The sequence below is a fragment of the Gymnoscopelus braueri genome (assembly GCF_963280865.1).
Source record: "Gymnoscopelus braueri genome assembly, chromosome: 20".
In the NCBI taxonomy this organism is placed as follows: domain Eukaryota; kingdom Metazoa; phylum Chordata; class Actinopteri; order Myctophiformes; family Myctophidae; genus Gymnoscopelus; species Gymnoscopelus braueri.
The window spans coordinates 7,271,164-7,291,546 of NC_137622.1; the positions used below are offsets into that span (position 1 = coordinate 7,271,164).

Here is a 20,383-nt window from a genome sequence, read left to right on the forward strand (position 1 = left end):
GCATATTGACAAACAACACTTGTGCATACATTTTTACCAAAAATGTGACTCACGTGGCCCTGGATGTATTGTGTGTGTGACTGTGCGTCCGTGTGTGCGTCCGTGTGTGTGTGTGCATCCGTGTGTGTGTGTGTGTGTGTGCTCTGCTGTCATGCTGGCGGTAAAGTGTCCATCGTTGTCTTCAGTTACAGTGTCTTTTTTCTTTATTTTTTTTATTTTTTCAGAGTGAAACCTCTCCTCTGTTACCCTGCATGGGAAGTGATGTCATCACATCAGGTGCCTCATCTCACCCTCTCTCTCTCTCTCCCTCTCTCTCTCTCTCTCTCTCTCTCTCTCTCTCTCTCTCTCTCTCTCTCTCTCTCTCTCTCTCTCTCTCTCTCTCTCTCTCTCTCTCTCTCTCTCTCTCTCTCTCTCTCTCTCTCTCTCTCTCTCTCTCTCTCTCTCTCTCTCTCTCTCTCTCTCTCTCTCTCTGTGTATCCTCGCCTCCTCTCTCTCTCTCTCTCTCTCTCGCTCACACTCACAACACACTCACAACACACACGCACACGCACACCACGCACACTTAGAGACGGTACTTTCTCAGGAGCTCTGATTGCCACATGTACTTCCTCTCCGGAAAGTGCTCCGGGATCCTAATGCGACGGAAGTCCTGGATGCATTTATCCAGCTCCTGCTCCGGCGTCATCTTCTCCTTGTTGGCCTTCCGCTTCGCCGCCTCGCGGTCCCGCACGCCGAAGGTCCGCACGCGCAGCACGTCCGTCTTCCGCCGCATCTCGGCCTGCTGCAGCATGTGCGCGGGTCCCTTCTTCATGGCCCGGTCCAGGGTCTGGATGTTGTGCATGTTGGGCGGCTGCTGGCGCGTCACCGGCCCGCAGATGACGGTGCCCTGCGGGGAGCTGGCCTCCGACTGCGTCTCGGAGCAGGACGTGGACAGCTCGTTGAGGGACGTGCCGCTCTCGCCCTCCCGCTCGCTCTTGTGGCTCTTGCAGCAGCAGTCACAGTGGGACGAGGACCACCTGGAGGGCCCGCCTACAACACACACACACACACACACACACGTTTCAATTACTAGACTTGTGAGGACGTCAACATTTTAGGACAGTGATTTAAAAAATTCTATTTCCCCCCCCTTTTTTGGGCCATTTTTAACAGAAGTTCACCTGTGACCTTGTAGATCTGTAATTTTTCAGTGCATGACACCGGCGCGCAACTAAGTGTAAGGGCATAGCTCCAACTCCAACCCAGAAATCTAACCTCTAATCCTAACCCCATAACTCCAACCTGAATCTTTTCTAATTGAAAGCCCTCACAAGGATAGTAAATACAAGTACAAACACACACACGCACGCACGCACGCACGCACGCACGCACGCACGCACGCACGCACGCACGCACGCACGCACGCACGCACGCACACACACACACACACACACACACACACACACACACACACACACACACACACACACACACACACACACACACACACACACACGCACACACACACACACACACGTCAGTTGTCATAAGCATACATTACAGCAGATGTACAGTAAATATGCTGCAGCAGCAGCAGCACTGTGTCCAGCAGTAATTAAAGGGAACAGATTATGTAGCGATCAAACACACCCTGACAAAATGTCAATGGACAAAATGTCCACGGCCATTCTAATGTCTTCCAAAAACAATTTAGACGAAGCATGTTATTTAAACAGATGCTACGTTCATTGTTTACCAACTATCCTATGGTTTCAACAGTTTACAGAATGTTATTTCAGCATTTAGACTGATGCTACTGTAGGTTCTTGGTTTACCTGGGAACAGCAAGAGATGAAGCAAAAAACACACTCACCCACACACCCACACACACACACACACACACACACACACACACACACACACACACACACACACACACACACACACACACACACACACACACACACACACACACACACACACACTGAACCTATAGTTTCTTAAGGAACTACACGGTCTCTCTGCATTCTATGTGATCGCATCGCGAGGCGTTGTGAGCTTGTAGATCTTTAAACTCCTGCCATCTGGTATCTGGTAGGAGGTTCAAGAGCTTAGGGGGAAGCACCAGCAGGACGTCCAACAGTTTCTTCCCCCAAACCATCAGAACCCTTAATGCTCGCCACTGTCGCCACATATAGGCTACTGCCCCCAAAACCAACATCTTGAGAGATGAATTATAGCACTTTTGAATAGTACTGTATCTATATTGCACTTTGAATGCATCAGCACTTTTTTTAATTAATTTTTTTTACCAATGTTGTCTGCTCTCTCTCACTACTTTTTTATGTTTTTATTGTTTTTAAATGTGACAAGCACCATGAGTTGCAGAGAATGGTATTTTGCTCCCCTGTATGGAGCAAAATATCATGCATGTGCATTGTGGAAGTGACAATAAAACTGATTCTGATATGTTCAATACTTTTGTGCGACACTCTTGTAAGAAGAAGTAATAAGGCATTCATTTACGAGGGAAAAAAATACATTGAAATATGGAGATATACAACGTTTCTGCTCGACAGCAACGATATGATGATGATATATAAGAAGGTGTAGGTTCTTGCCTTTGACCTTTAATTACTGAGGGGTAGCGGTGGTCTATGCATATTGCTCTGTCAGATAAGAAAGACCCCCAGAGCTCGGTAGAGCTCCGAGCAGTTCGCTAAGACCCCCCCCCCCCCCACCCTGCGTCCCATGGCAGCGCTTGTCTCGTAGCCAAAGCAATCGCCTCATTCTCGCAACGTCTCATTAACCATAACCTGGCCACCCCGTTAATAAAGAAGCCAGTGTATTGTTTCGGCGCAGAAACCTTGTCCATATTTTTTTTAAATAAATGAATGCCCTTGTGTTGTGCAAAAGTAGCGAAAATATTCGTAATGTGTTGGCATCAGGACGCATTTTGAGCTTGTATAGATCTGCTATTTTCAAAAATGTTGATTAATTTTGAATGTGCGGTATAGCGGTCCGGGCACCTAGGCTGCTAATGCAGCTGTCGCGGGTTCGAATCCCGATCCCGACGACCTTTGCTGCGTGTCAATCCCATAGACGTCACTCCCCATCTCTCTCTCCCCATTTCCTGTCAGTCTACTACTGTATACCAAATAAAGCCCAAAAAAACATCTTTAAAAAAAAAGCAAGAGCTTGTGACTAAATAATAACTAGATTGGATCCATATAAACACAGGTTATTTTCAAGTGATTTTTAAGAGACCGTTTTGAACATACAAGTTTTCTGCCCGACACTTTGCTCACGGTCAGATCATTCAGTTTGAATCCATGGGGTTGCAGCGACGTCGGCAGAATAAACCCAAGAAGGCATCGTAATAAGTCATCTCTGCACTGCGGAGCGGTGGCAACAGAATGGGGTCAGTGAGCAGCGGGCCGGTACCAGGAGACCACGCTGGTGCCCTGTCATGACCTTCTGTCACGCAGGATGGATATGAGTGGTGGAGCTCAGTGATTCTCAACGTGGGGTCCGGGGACCCCCAGAGGTCCTTGAGAGGGTTCCAGGGGGTCCCCAAGTGAATGACTGATAGTTAGAGGACGACTTCACCCATTTTCAACCTATCTTCGTATAATTGGCCCTCACTAGCTACTACTGCTCATGATAAAATGGTTCAATTTCTTTTTCTACTTGGTCCCCTGTCTCAGAGGGCGGCTGTGGACACTTCAGAAACCCGCCTAACAGTGACATCATCATCATTTTTTCAACAAGATTTTAAATGTTTTATTGGGATTTTTATTAACACGAGAACAGTGGCTTCCATTATAGCATGCTGACTTTTCCAGGAAGAGAAAGCATGCAGTTTCTATTAGCTTGGATTCCCCATCAATGGGGAATTTCATAGTCAGCATTTCATTTGAATGTCACTGGTAAGCGGGTTTCTGAACTGTCCACACCTCCACAGCCCTCCTCTGAGACACAGTCTGAGTAGAGCAAAATGGTACCATATTATAATGAGTGTTATTGAGGACCAATTATATGAATATAGGTTGAAAATGGGTGAAGTCGTCCTTTAAGGACCTTGCACACCGAGTTTGAATGTGATTATTGTTGAACAATGAGTTTTTAACGCATAGTGGAGAAAGAAACCCATGCAGTAATCAAACTGTGTTTATTTCTGCCTGACAGTGATTGAAAAATAAAACTAGAAAAAGTGCTCCTCGGAGCACAGGTCTCCGCCAGGTCAGGTATTGTGGGCCAGCAATGTTCAGAATTTGCCATCAGGATGGAATATGAAAAATCGGACGGAATCATCATGATCACTTGACTATAGAGATAATGTGTACTGATTTGCATGATGTTTGGACAAAATTTGTAATATAAAAAAAAAATTGGCCTCCTGGTGGCGCTACAATAGGGCAATGTTAAAAGGGTGGTGTTTGTTCTTCAACGTAGTGCGAATGTACGTGCAAAGTTCCACCGCAATCGATTTGCGGCATTTTGTTCAAAACGGGCCACTCCTGCAAACCTTAGATGTCAATGTTAGCCAATCAAGATGGAATATGAAAAATCAAACAGATCCATCTTGATCACATGACTATAGAGATCATGTGTACCGATTTGCGTGAAATTTGGATAAAATCTGAAGGCTTAATCTCAAAATATGTGTTTTACATAAGTCGGCCTCCTGGTGGCGCTATAAAAGGCTAATGTGAAAAATGCAGGGCAGATGTTTTTCCTTGGCCTCAAGGGAGTATGTGTGCAAAGTTTCACGCAGATCGGTTGAGTTACAGTTAAAAGTGCAATTTGGCCTTTTATAGCGCCACCATGAGGCTGATTGGAAAATTTCCAAGTGCCATTTCTTCCTCGGCCTAGTGGGAATGTGCGTGTGAAATTTCAGGGAAATCGCAAGCTGAAAGCTGTGATTTGAGGCATTTAGTTCAAAATGGACCAATCCTGCAAAGTTTGGAAGCCAACCATAGGCAATGAGGATGGAATATGGGAAATCGGACAGATTTGTGTTGATCACATGACTATAGAGATACTGTGTACCGATTTGCATGACGTTTGGATAAAATCTGTAGGAGTAATGTAAAGAAAAAGGGTTTTGCACAAATCGGCCTCCTGGTGGCGCTATAACAGGCCCATGTGAAAAAATTGGGGCAGAGGTTCTGAATTGGCATCCAGGGAGTGTGTGTGCACAGTTTCGGAGCGACCAGGCCAACGGTGCCAGAGATTAGCTGCTAACACACAGACAGGACACACGGACGGACGGACGGACGGACACACGGACGGACGGACGGACAGGGGCGAAAACATACTCTCTCGCCATGCCTTTCGGCTTGACGGAGACAATAACAACAACAACAAACGTTGCAGCCACTCGTTGGACAGAAATCTTCATCGTCCATTTATTATGTATAAAAACTCTGTTTGCAAAGGGCTTTAATCTTCACCAGACCACATTATGTGCAAAAGTAAATACAGCTACACGTAGAGAAAAGTACAAACATTTCTATTTTGATCAGACTTTCACTGTTATCTCTATACCTACAGTAAGTATACATAGATAATAAGATGGATGGATGGATGGATGGATGGACTATGGACAGACAGACAGACAGACAGACAGACAGACAGACAGACAGACAGACAGACAGACAGACAGACAGACAGACAGACAGATAGATAGATAGATAGATAGATAGATAGATAGATAGATAGATAGATAGATAGATAGATAGATAGATAGATACCAAAGGACACACCGTATCGGACCAAATCATGTCTAATAACAAGTATAACAGACCTTCTCCTCCTACTCACCTAACTTCCTCCTGCACTTTATAGAAACATGAGAACACATTACTGTTGGCTGTCTGGTCTAGTTTTCTGTATTTATAGAAAGAACCAGGTTTCTGTACTAGTGTTTGTCAATAGCCATTGTTGTGGTTTGGTGTGTGTGTGTGTGTGTGTGCGCGTGTGCGCGTGTGCGTGTGTGCGTGTGTGCGTGCGTGCGTGCGTGCGTGTGTGTGTGTGTGTGTGGGGGGGGGTTTCATTTCTGTGTACAGTGAGTTGACAAAATGCATCGCTAGCTTTCATTCTATATGACAAATCATAGAACTACATTTCATTTCAATGTATAAAAAGGCACTGACACACAAACAAACACGCACGCACTCACACACACACACACACACACACACACACACACACACACACACACACACACACACACACACACACACACACACACACACCACAACACAATGTGCACATAGAAATATGGTTTGATCCCAATGAAACAGCAATGTTTCTCTGGCATGGACTCTGGCATAGGCTTGGGGGGGGGGAAACACTCCTAATAGCTTTTCCGATGTAATGCTGCAAACTCAATAGCAATGATATCTCAGTGGGAGTAATAATTCAACCATTAGCTCCTTCCAGTGCATACCAATTTATATCGAGCAGAGTTCAAGAGGGATTTTAACCCCTCTATGTTCACTGTAATAATGACCTTATCGCCAGCACTATGATTGCGTTGGGCTGATAGTGGGAGACACCCTAACAGCTTTTTAATGGCTAATCCATGAGTAAAGAGACCAATCATAACACCAATTTCCCCCCACAGAATATACCCCCCCCCCACCGGCACCATGCAAAACTTCGCTGTCGGGTGAAAATCTCACATGTCCAGAACCGTTCCTTTTTATTATTATATATATTTTTTTGAATAATTAGAATTGTGAACATAGCCGATAGATCTGGTATTTTCAGTACTTTCGTGTGATAATCTTGTATGATGAGATAGGGCGTTAATTTACGGGGATAAAATTTGAAAATGAAATATGGACATACAAGGTTTCTGCCTGACAGCAATGAAATGGAGGCCGGTGTTTCAGCAGAGGAAGAACCGGAAGAGAGGACAGAGCAAGCATATTGTTTCCAGTGGTGGAAGAAGTATACTCAGATACAATTAAAAAAATACCCAAGTAAAATGCCTGTATTTGAAATGTTACTTTAGTATGATGCACAAATGTATTGGCATCAAAATGTACTTACAGTACCAAAGTAAAAAGTACTAAAAATTGGAAGATAATAGCCAATCTACATGCTCATAACGCAATGCGATGCCACGCGTTGTGAGCTTGTAGATCGGCTATTCTCAAATTGCTGAAGTATATAATAAGGCAAAAGTGGTTAATGCATATTAATTGTCTAAATCTGCAAGTAAGTATATATATAAGTAACTAGTAACTAAAGCTGTCAAATAATACTCAAGAAAAATAATTGTACCTCGAAATTGTACTACTTGCAATACTTGAGTAGGCTAAATGTACTTAGTTACTTTCCACCACTGATTGTTTCTAAATGGATGGATGCGAGTCCAGAGGGTCTGCCTGTGTGTCTAGGATTCCGGCCAGCAACCAATAATAGCATCATAAAATGTTCAGGCCAATGCAGGGAAATGAATTGTAATATAGCCACTGACAGGCAGGGAGGAGCCACTGACAGGCAGGGAGGAGCCACTGACAGGCAGGGAGGAGCCGGCTCTCACACTTTGGTTCATCTCAACTATTTGACTCTCTGTGCGGTTTGATTTGTAACCCCCAACCCTCAAAAGCAGAGCCATCAATAACCCCCCCAAATCCAACCCTGAAGGTCTGGTACAGCCTCTTGACCACGCCCAAAAAAGAATGATGGTGATCTGTGTCATGTGTAAAATGTGTCTTTTAAAGTGCACAGTCTGGTGTAGCACTGTGGACGTCTTTACATGGCCATTAAGACAGGACTCTGTAATAAGCCTTGCCAGGAAACAGCGTAGTCACAGGCGGGCAGTATTTAAACAAGTGGGTGTGTATTATAGACTATGGTATCTTTTCAGGGAAGCCATTGATTCTAATGTGTTTTTCTCAGATCTATAGAGCCTGCACAGCAGATCATATTCCAGGCCCCATTAAAATACTGGGGCTTCACTTCTGTGGCTGTGTGTGAGTGCATAACTCATGAGTCACGAATAAGAAAGAGATGGAGGCCAGTTGCTCTGCACTGTGGAGGGAGAGCGTGTTTTACATTGGTGCCAGCGCTGTGGCACCAGTTAGTGGCAGACTAGCGCATCATTTGGTCACACAACATTTGCCAAGTGAGGGGCACCCCAGTGACTTAGCGAGTATACAGTGCATACCACATAAAAAAGACTATAGTCCTTCTGACCCTGGTTCAAACCAACCCTAGTAGTATAGGGTATTTACTGCATGTCATCCCCCCTCTCTCTTGTCTCTCTGTTCACTGTCCATCTGAATAAAGCATTAAATGGCTTTCGATATGGCTTTGCACTAGTCCACTGCTTGGGCCCTAATAATAATAATAATAATAACAATAATAATTATAATAATAATAAATATATAGCTGCAAGCAGCAATACAGGGGCCAAGAAATGCAATATGCATCATGCAATATGCAAAATGAAATATGTAATATTCGCAATAAGCCATAGAAACAGAATAGATGATGAATAGATTGAACTTGAGAGAAAGCAATTAACAAATGAGCATTCTAAACAGCTGAACAGAGAGCTGAGGGATTGTGGATATTGTAATGTATCTCTGTATCATGTTGCTTGCTTATAATTTTAAACTTGAGTAAAAAATTCATCAAAAAGTCATCATGACAAATGTTTGCAATAAACAATTGCCTTCTGTCATGTACCAAGCCCCTGTTTCACTAACACTACTCTAGATCAGATTTTTAGCTTGTGACCCAAAAGAGAGATTTGACGTCTCCTCGGGATTTAACATAGCGAAAATAGCCGATCTACAAGCTCAAAACGTGTCGCGATGCAAAATGTTGTGAGCTTGTAGATCGGCAATTTTCAAATAACTTACAACTACTCAGAGACATAGCGAATTTCATTCTTATTAATATTACTATATATCTATTACTATTTATGTAATATAATCCTGACCTGAGCGCCTCATTGCGGCTGTGGAGTTTCTAATGATCTAATTATTTAACTAGGTTATTTTGTAAGACACAAATAAAACATCTTTACATTATTGAACCAACTGATGCACATTGGCTTAAAGGACAGCCAATGAGGAGGAAGTCATGAAAAAGTCACTACTAGCGCAGTGACCGAATATAGAGTAGACCAAGTAAAAATCACTTAAATAGCAGCAGTGCCACCTACTATTACTATATTTTTTGTGGCACAAGAGGGGCAGGAGAGAGAGAGAGAGAGAGAGAGAGAGAGAGAGAGAGAGAGAGAGAGAGGGAGAGAGAGAGAGATGGACAAGGGAAGAGAGAGGGAAAGACAGAGAGAGTGAGAGAGAGAGAGAGAGAGAGAGAGAGAGAGAGAGAGAGAGAGAATGACATGTTAGAAGGATATTTTCAACTTCTCCATCTCCCTTGACAGTGTGAATTTGCAACTCATTGCTCATGAAAGGAAGCGGTTGCAACTTTATGGAAATTCAATGTTTACATGTCTGAATGTTTCTTTTTTCATTTTAACACAAAAAAAGCAATTCCGTCAGTAAATAGGTGGATGTAGGAGTTGGGGATTGAATGCAGCGTTCTGTGACACAAACACTTGCATGCAAAGTGGATTTATTGACGGATGATATTGTTTGCTTTGTCTCTGTTGTCTATATTGACTCATCCGTGTTTGTGAAGAAGGAGAGGGTGGATGGATGTGTTTCTTTTAACAACCCATTCATCTCATGCTTTTGTAATCATGTAATCTGTGAGATACATGGCAACATATCGAAAACTCTGACATGATTGATAGATTTTAATTAAGTATTGTAGTTTATAGATAGCCGGACGGCTGGACAGACGGACGGACGGACGGACGGACGGACGGACGGACGGACGGACGGACGGACAGACGGACGGACAGACGGACAGACGGACAGACAGACAGACGGACAGACGGACGGACAGACGGACAGACAGATAAACATAATGGAAAACATTTGGTTCATAGACACCATCATATCGTTCATCCATCACTACAGAAATGTGAGTCAGAAGTCCATTCGGGACAACAACAAAGGCAGACAGACAGAGGAAACCCCACTGGGTTCAACTCTTCTTCAAGGCATTGTGCAACGTCAGCGAGCTGTAACAGCAATCCAAGCAGTTCATTGCATACGGTGGCTTCAGAAACCCAAACCCAACAGCCTCTCAAATATGAAGTATCCAATCTCAGTGGTAACATGCTCTGTGGCCCCAATCTAAACAGATAAAAATAGGTTTGGGGCACAAAGCAACCTTTCAAGAGCTAAGCTGCCTGAGTCAGACCAAAATCTTGCTGAACTTTTCAGAAGATATAGGTTTTGTTTGTTTATTTGCTCGCTTCCTTGCTTGCTTGAAATCACTTTTTTGTGTGCTGTCTGTCTTCCCACAACAAAAGCCTGCATTGCTGAGCAGTGTGAATAATCCAGTAAAGACACTTTAATTTTCAAACACTGGAGTGATGACATAATTATGCATGGATTTAGGCCAAGCCCATTGTATATTCTAGCCTTTGTTACAAAACAATCAGAAGACAGAAACAAATACACAAAGCACCCAACCTGTTAGTAAAACCCCAAATCCTTGTCATATTTATGCAGGCAGGCAGAGTTAATCTCATATCATGTAAACCCTGGTGGACACGGTAACTAAGTACAGTTACTTGAGTACTGTGTCTAAGTACAGTTTTTGAGGATCTGTACTTAAATACTATGACTATTTTCTTCTTCTTTCTTTTTAGCTAATGACTTTCACTCGACTACATTTCAAAGACAAATATTATACGTTTGAGAGACTCACGTCCATTTCTAGGCATGGACCCCCGAGACCCAAATGTGAAATTTCTACATTTCAGTACAACAATGCATTGATACGAATACTCCAGTACTTTAACTCAAGTACAAATTCGACTGAGCAACTCTCACTTGGAGTTGAGCAATATTTGACGAAGAGTACCCATACTTTGACTCAGGAACTGGGTTTGAATACTTTAGCCACCACTGCACAGGGCCGGCCGCTGCTATAAGCAATATAAGCTGTCGCTTAGGGCCACAACCACTAGGGGGGCCACAAAAAAATAATAATGTTTACTTTCATATTGTAATTATGTCATGTATCTCCTATGCAACAACTAGCGTTATTATTTTAGTATGCAATAAAACATGACATAAAGATTTTATAATGGGGGGTGTTTGGGGGGGGCCACCCCAAAAAATCTTGCTTAGGGCCACGAAAATCCTAGGGCCGGCCCTGCCACTGCATCATGTAAGCAAGCAGAGATCTAATGTAGATACAGTTCTATTTTCTATCTGCTTCCCATCTCCAGTTACCCAAATGATTTTGTCCTGCCACTGCCTCAGGATGAACATTGTTTATGTGCTTGTTAACTCGCAAATTAGGCCAGAGTGTCCTTGCAGTGGAAAAATACTTGTCTTATATGAAACCAATGCCAGTCCTTGCTGGGAACCCATTATTATACCTCCATGAGTGACAACCTTTCAGCAGGTCTCAATCCACAGACCTGTGGCCACAGTCAGCACCTCGCTAGGCATAATAATATACAGCATGTCCATAATATTTGCATACATTTGAATATCAGAGTCCAAATTACCTCCGCTCATCCAGACCATGCTCCTGAAGCAACCTTTAATCATATTCTTAACCCATTCAATCCGGGAGCGTATCTGTGTCATTTTACATTTTAGCTATAACCACTATTTTATACTTTGGCTATTCGAAAATAGCAGATATGCAAGCTCACAGCGCGGCACCGAGTGCATTTTTTTGGTGAAAAATATTTGTGCAAATCTTTCAATAATGTTTTTTTTTAAGTAAACATTTGTAACTCAAATCTTTGCTTCTGGGGGTCCTTGGAACTAAATATGTTTGAGCACCACTGATATAGCAACATACGTTTTTCAGAAACCAGTTAGGATTTAGAAGACATTTGTAGATGCGTTTCCGGATTTAATGGGTTAATGAAAACAGAGCTAATGACATCAGCAAGATGTTCATCTAAGAAGACGGATTCATGGTGACAACCCAAGGGCACACTGATGCTCATGCTGCCCGGGTATACTTGCTGTCTGCAGTCCCTGAACCAAGTTACTATTCCACTGTCTGCCTGACGGTGACAAGTGGGCGTTGTCCCCACCCAGAGTCAGAAGGGTGACTGGCTGAGTGTCTCCCCTGACGGAGAAATGAACAACCCCGGCTCTGAGTGTCTCCCTGACGGAGAAATGAACAACCCCGGCTCTGAGTGTCTCCCTGACGGAGAAATGAACAACCCCGGCTCACAGATTGGAATGTTCTGTGTCTTCCCTCCCCACAGGTCTGACCCCTACCCCAACCCACAGCCTCCCATCAACAAGTGCTGATGGAGTCAGATGAGGCATGGGAGAGAGCAAGAGAGACAGAGTGCGAGGGAGGGAGCGAGGGAGAGAGCAAGGGAAAGCGGGGGAGAGAGAGAGGGAAAGAGCGAGGGAGAGAGCAAGGGAAAGAGGGAGAGAGAGAGGGAAGGAAAGAGGGCGAGAGCGTGTATGGAAGAGTATTGGAGAGCTCTTGTCATCACATAAATGTTTCCCAGCAGGTGGGGTGGGTGTGTGTGTGTGTGTGTGTGTGTGTGTGTGTGTGTGTGTGTGTGTGTGTGTGTGTGTGTGTGTGTGTGTGTGTGTGTGTGTGTGTGTGTGTGTGTGTGTGTGTGTGCGTGCGTGCGTGCGTGCGTGCGTGCGTGCGTGCGTGCGTGCGTGCGTGCGTGCGTGCGTGCGTGCGTGCGTGCGTGCGTGCGTGCGTGCGTGCGTGCGTGCGTGCGTGTGTTGGGGGGAGTTCTCTCCCTGTCAATGCAGAGGATACGACATTCAAAGACACGGTGGGTGTAAAAGTCCAACCTCCGTCATCAGCTCTTCCATTCATTTCCGTGGCAGTGGCCTCGACCGCTTCAGTTCCACCGCGAGGAGGAATCCTCGCTGGGACCTTAAACGGTGTAGTCATTTGTTCTCTAAACTGGCCGCCTTGCACCCGCAGGTGTACAGACGCCAATGCAATCACTGCCTTACAAAGACATCATTCAGAGGCTTGGACGCAATCAATGATGCAAATAACCGCTGTCTCATAAAATATAGCTGATAAGGCTGAGGTTGAGGTCAGACCGAGTGTTAAAGAACGACCAGCAGCCAAAGATGCCACGCGGCCACCGCAGCTGCTAATTGGCGTGGATGAGATTCAGGGTCGATGGGATTGTTGCTAGCTGGCTGTGTGCTTTACTTCATTTATATCGAGGGAGGGATCGAGGATGTGTCCTCACAGCATCCCCCCTGCATACCAACACCAGGGATCCCGAATAACACTGTCACCATCATGGCATTTTAGTTGATAAATAAAAATTACATTTCTGTTTGCCTTTCAAGCTTTTTAAACAAAAAAATGCACCTAGGGTAGATATGACAAATAGCTTACATAAAGCCTATCACTGAAATACACAAAATGAAATGACTGCTAATGACCGGTGCCAATAATGATTAAAATATATAATTTACTATGGCCAAAACAGGCCATACTAATTAGATACAAAATCATTACTGATAGATGTGTTTTAATAATCATTTGTCTAGTGTCATAACTGGCCTAATGTCAATAGTCATATAAAATGTCAGGCAGTCTCTGATTACTTATGTGCCACTGGCTGCTCCATTCTGTTGATAAACTTTCTCTACAGGAGTTCCATTCTGCCACTAACTTTGTTTTGGTCTGATGGGCTCGTCCTGGTATGTTAACAATAACAATAGTAGGTTAATCTTGGATTGTTTTAAGAACTTTTCAGAACATTTAGGTCAAGCCAACAACTGAACTTGAGTTGATTAAGCATGGAGGAAATTGGTTGCTACGGAAACGAACCAAGATGGCCGCCACTGACGACGACGTGTGATATCTCTCATCCAATGAAAGGATTCCACCTCCGTCCGGAAGCTCACCACTCTCAAATCCATTATGTCATATGTTTATGTTATCAAACTAATACGGGTCATGTTAAAACCCAAGTCCATTCTGTCTCTCGTTAGAGAGGGAACCCGCTGCTGGGCGCTTAGCCCAGCCACTTGTGATTCTGTAACCTTCTTTCATCTCTCTCTCTCTGAATAGAATACAACTTAATGAACCATATTCCAAAGCTGACTTTGTGAGTTTTCTTTATCGCCTATCTGAAAGTTATTTGTATTTTATTGGGTGATAAGAAAATATCCATCAATTACAAATAACAAAAATAGAAGAAACACAAGCTCACAACGCATCAGAGTGATCAGACTATAGACATCGTTTTTACATTTTTGAAAAACGAATTCCACTAAATGCCCAAAATAGTGATGCCAGGTTGAAAGTGGATAAAAGACTGTGGATAATGATGATTATGATGGAAATATCACACTTTTGTTAATTTCATCCAGCTGCTTAGCCTGCTTTTATACAGATGAATGGAAACGATGATTCAGCGGTTATGCAAAATAATTGCAATTAGTTCAAATAATTGCGATCAGGCGATTATGTAACAATTGTGACAGCCCAGCTCCATTGTGGGTAGCTCCGATATGACAGTGTCCTTGTGTCTCTGGGATCATAAAGCTTGTTTCATGATTTGATTTCCTATTTTTTGTTGTTGTTTTTTTAAGAGGGACACCAAAGCCAATCCATAATGACGATTGATTACATTTCAAAACAAAAACTCGCCCCTCTCCTTCTGGAGATTTTCAATATGCTGAAAAAATACTCCAGAGGTGAGGACGCTTGTCTACATGGAGTGATGGAGCAGCCATGGTTCAGAAGCTCTGGTGAGAAGAATGGCAGAGGCTCGCGTCCATAGACTCCATACCTCACTTCAGACCTCTTTAGACTTATGTGACTTTATTCATAGGGGCTCCATTCATCTCTTGTAAGCACCGCCGATCCATCCAGGCTGCAACCAGGCTCTCTGCAGGCCTGGGACGGCCCAATCTCAGCCTCCATTACACCCAAGCAATTGATTACCTCCCTGTCTCTTGCTGTCGTCTTGTGGCCATTGTTCAGAGGCCATTATGGCCACAAATCATCCCATTCACAGTCCAAAAGAAGACTGAACATTTATATTAACTGAGCACACCTGGAGAGCGCAATCATTCTCCATCTATGTGTGCCTCTCGTTTTGACAGACACCATTCCACGGCTCTTTCAGAAGAGGGAAAATGAAATTGTGTCTGACATTACCTGCACTGCCGTACAATGATTATGTTCTCTGACACAGTGATGTGGAAGCAATATTGTCAAAGCCTGTTCCGAGGCCATGTTATTCCACAACAGTAATAACATTTAATCTTCGCTTATGAATTTCCCTGAGCATAAACGACAAAGAAACAAAGTTTCTCCCTATGGAAAATCTGCCATATTGTTTCAAGCAGTACGTTAAAACAGACATTAAACTAAAGGCTAATGCTTTTAATCATCTTCTCAATTTGGCTAAATCTCTCAGGCAATTTAAAATGGGACATTGCTTGTCTTTGATAATAAGTTGTAACTCTCCAGTGGTTTAGTAGAGACAAGGTAATATTTTGAGAGCTCAGATTGCTTTTTAATTAGGCAACATTCTTCCCATCCCCCAGAGATAATTAGTATGGAGCCTGGTCCCAATGCAAATAGGAGGTTAGAGCCATTTATCACCATGGCAATAATGTTGTCACTAATAATCTACAACCTAAACGTCCTCATCATAATAAATGACCTACATTTCGTCTCAACAAATAAACTAAGAGGTTCATGTCTGCCACAGTGAGCGCCTTCTCTTGTCTCCTGAGAATGTATGCTTGACAGTCAGCTTCTCCCAGCAAAAGGCAATGAACCCATGATCACGACAAGTTGATTCCAATCCAGAGCTTCCTATCACTTGAGCCACCACTATAAATCCTGTTCATTCTGACACACATGGAAAATGCGCTTTCTCTAATAACACTTTAAATGCAAATCATGCATCGTTCCTATCCAATCGTTCCTATATCACTCACAACGCATCAGAGTGATCAGACTATAGACATCGTTTTTACATTTTTGAAAAACTAATTCCACTAAATGCCCCAAATAGTGATGCCAGGTTGAAAGTGGATAAAAGACTGTGGATAATGATGATTATGATGGAAATATCAAATTTTTGTTAATTTCATCCAGCTGCTTAGCCTGCTTTTATACAGATGAATGGAAACGATGATTCAGCGATTATGCAAAATAATTGCAATTAGTTCAAATAATTGCGATCAGGCGATTATGTAACAATTGTGACAGCCCAGCTCCATTCCGTTCCTATCCAATACAAAAGGTACATTTCCAACTCTAACCATATACTTAACCTCAATATCCCTAGCGTCCCTATTTTGCATCATACGCCGGTGTGGTGCAGCAAAAATAGCAGATCTACAAGTTCATAATGAATTGCATCGTAACGCATTGTGAGCTTGTAGATTGGCTATTTCCATCAGATGATGGCGTCAGACTTAAGTGCTTCATGCTTTGACATTGCCGTCTCCTTGTTGATTAATTGAAAGCATCAGTGTTTCTGTCTCTGAGACAGAAAGGAGACACCAAACATGTATTCCTTACTTGGCAGGACTGCAAATAATAATTGACAGTACAATGCCTTTACGTCAAAAGGGACAAAGTCCACCCCACTGTCGCAACAGATGAGCCATTATCAGCCACTCAGTCCCCGAGGCCAAGCAGTGAATCAGCGAATGTCTGCTTGGGCCCTGTTGGTGTCATGATGCTGAAAGGAGTCAGTGAAGCCTGCAGGAAACAACTGGTGCATTTGACAGGAAGGACAGTGTGACTGGCAGTGAGGAACCCAACGGTCTGGGAGGGTACAACTCCCAATTTGTTTACCGCACTGCACTGCGTTGCTCTTTTCACAACCTACAAACCCAGAAATCCACAATCCCAGCTTTTCGCTCCGTACAGGCCAACTGGGAGCTTGCAGCAGCACCAGGCAGGCAGCACATGCTGCTGAAAATAAAACGCATCTGTTTTGAGTGCTCCCAGCGGCGCACTTGTCTCCATTCATTCTTGGTTCAAGTCTACCTGACCCAGGTCTGCAGCCTGCGCCCCACATTCCGAATCAGGTTACAGTATTGCTATGAACAGGGGAGATGGGCCAGGTTTGGTCCTGAGGAGTGAGGACTGTCCTGGCAGCCAATCCATCATTAGGAGGATAAGCCCGTCTGTCTCTTAACTCTCTCTATCTGCTTCCTCTCAGCCTCACCTTGTCTGCTCTCCTTCAATTTCTCTGCTGTCTTACTGAGCTTATTCTCTCTCCCAAACTCACCTTCTCCTTTACTTACTTTTTCTATTTTTGCTCTCTGCCCCCTCCTCTCCCTCTCGCTCTCTCCTTTTTGCTCTCTCTCTTTTTCCCTCCCTCCCTCTCTGTCCATCTCTCACCCTGAGTAGTACTCTCTCTCTCTCTCTCTCTCTCTCTCTCTCTCTCTCTCTCTCTCTCTCTCTCTCTCTCTCTAGTCAGGTCTCATGCAACTTTTACTCTCTCACTCCCACTCAATCACTCATCCGTCCATCTGCTCTCCCTTACTTTATGTCCCTCTCCATGTTGACTTCCCTTCTTAGTGCTGCACTAAGTATACATTATCCTTACAGTATGTCTCTGTTCCTCTCTCCCCTTTGCTCTGTTCTCTAAATCCTTCATGCACCTTTTCTCCACCTCCTATAGCCTAAAAGCCCTCTTCCCATAACCAATTAACCCTTTATACTCAGTTGTCCGGGAGTACCCCAGGGATCTATACTTGGGCCCCTCCTGTTTTCCCTCTAAAAAAATATCAGATCTACAAGCTCACAAAGTGTTGCTTTGCGACGCGTTATGAGCTTGTAGATCTACACTATTTCGGCCCAGAATAGGGATGCTATAGGGTTCATGTGGGTAATCTGTTTTATGACAGTGACAGTGTCTGTTGATGGGTCTGGGTAGGGAATGTTTTCATTCGTTTTTGATGGTTTTATTTCACACTTGCTTTGGCAATGTAAACGTACATTTATCATGCCAATGAAGCCCCTTTGAATTGAATATAAGTTAATTGAATTGAATTGTGGAGTGACAAAACGTGGCTTGTTATAAAATCCTATATGAATAATAGTGAGGTCAAAAAGTGCCTCTGTGTTACAGTTACATTAAGACTATGGGCACTTCATTAGCGAACCATATGCCTTTATGTTGCTCAACCCACCCCCCACCACCAACCTTGACCTAGCAACTCGATTTGCTTCAGGTTTCCAAAGGGAGCCGTTTGGAATAATAAACAAAGTGCTTTTTAATTGGCCATATGTTCCAACTTCTCCCTCCTCAAGAAAGGAATGAGTCAAATTAGTGGCTGTAATGATGGCAGTTATTGCCAAACTTATAGTCTGTCCAATTTTTTGGGTGTGAACACACAGCAGCAGCACTGAATTAGGATTTTTTGCAGGCCAAATGGTATTAAATTATGCATAACATATGCCCCTTAAGCTGCCTGCATCCAGGCAGTCATCCATGTTTAAGTGCAGAATGATGCAGAGCCACAGGGATTCCAGACCTACTGTACAGTGACTCACATCCCCTGAAAGCAGAGGTCAGGGGGTTGCCTCTATATGTCGGGCAGATTAAAAGTCATCCTCTGTAAAAGATGTGAAAATGAGAGTCAAGGGTAAGAACGACCCAATCATGCCTCCTGGCGGTGTGAGCCAAAGTAGGCTCACACCACATTTTTTAATTTGGACCATCGTGCAAACAAACGGGCTATTCCTCCCAGTCAAAAGCAATGCATATTCTTTATTATATAACAAACAAAAAAAATAGATACTTACGGTAAAAGACATACTGTGTGTAATTGGACCAGACTCTGTCGTCCGCGTAATGACCGATGGGGGACGCGGTCAGCGACGAGTTGCAGGCGACGATGTGAAAGCCGCTCTCGGACAGCATGTCGAAGGCTCTCTCCAGGGTCCTGAACCTGAGGTGGACCCTGGACGCGTAGCGGTCCGGTGGTCTGTCCCTGTCCGACTCGCGGGTCTCGTTCAAGGTGTCCCCGAAGACCTCTTTGGCCAAACCGACTCTGCCGCTGATGAAAATCCTCGGTACTTTTTTGGGTGCTTTATTGGCATCGACGTGACCTTCCCTGCCGCCCCCCGTGGTGCACGTCCCCTTGTAGCCGACCGTGATGTAGCCGTACCTCCGGTCCAGGGAGTAGGAGGAATAGAACCTCTGGTCGCTGCCCTGCGACGGCTCGTCAAAGTCACTGTAGTAGCAGTCATCTGGAACTAGTCTAGAGTCGTCGTTGGAGGAGGAGGAGGACAAAAGTTTGGCTAATTCGGGCAGCTGGAAGTATTCCGCCTCTCGTTTCAACCTGCCTTTCTCGGGGAAGTGGTCGGGCAGGACGATCTGCTTGTCTCTGAGGTAATCCAACACGTACCTGAACAGAAAACCATCTCTGTCCACGAAGTATCGTCCTCTAAGGTCCCGCGACAAGTCATTCGAAGAGCCCTTCTTATTAGAAAACAGCTTTCCGAGTAAAGAATTGGGGACGCTCGTCAAGGTGGTGTGCCGGGTGTAGTAAACCTGTCCCCCTACATTTAGTTCAATGACATCTGATGGTGGTGGGTTCTGAACTGACCCTTCCTCTTTGGCAGGCTGGGTTTTTGCAGGGTTTTCACTCAATGCCATGTTCAGTTCTTCTTGCTCGGAGAGATCCGGAGTCTTGAATCACGGAGCGCAAATGTTCCAGAAGTTCAGCAGCATATCATATGGGATGCAGATGCATGCTGTCTGCCTGTCTGTCGATGCCCTCACATCACACCCATACATCAGCACCGGGTCTCAAGCTGCAAATCCTGCCTCACAAATGTCCAGGAGAATCAACCCTCAAGGTGTGCCCAATCTGCCCATATCTGTTTAACCCCATGCGTAAACGTGCCTATCCGATCTGCGGTGCCTCCCTTCTGCACGGAATCGATTATTACAACTACAGAACGCATCATGTTACACTAACACACATCTGCTATCACTAGTCATGGCTGTAACTTCATACAACTGTAATCCTCTCTTCACACAGATATTTTCCACGATGAGGAAAAGTAAAAAAAAAATATATATATATATATTCTCTCAGTTTTTTGCCTTTTTTTTTTTTTTTTTTAAGTAAAAGGTTCACCTTCATGTGTCTGGGTCCTCATCTAATTGGTCCACGGTAATTGGAAATCTGTGTCCTCCTCATTATACGCGTCGCTTTCCACAACATGTGGTGCTGAAATTGATACTCCGAGGTCAGGTTACTGGGGAAAGGCGGTGGGATAGGGACCCCTGTGCGCACCCACCCATCTCTCCAAAGTGCAGGACGGTGGAGCT

At 44.1% G+C, this 20,383-nt stretch overlaps 1 protein-coding gene across 1 annotated transcript; it reads right to left on the reverse strand.

Moving 5' to 3' along the window:
* Nucleotides 1–562: 562 nt before the first annotated feature.
* kctd16a (potassium channel tetramerization domain containing 16a) lies at nucleotides 563–19,705 on the reverse strand (the record flags this gene model as incomplete). The annotated part of the gene is made up of 2 exons (XM_080416244.1): nucleotides 18,847–19,705; nucleotides 563–1,029 (listed from the first exon to the last, which is right to left on the reverse strand). Exons 1-2 carry the CDS (start codon nucleotides 19,700–19,702, stop codon nucleotides 563–565), a joined length of 1,323 nt encoding a protein of 440 aa, XP_080272370.1. The 5' UTR covers nucleotides 19,703–19,705.
* Nucleotides 19,706–20,383: the final 678 nt, after the last annotated feature.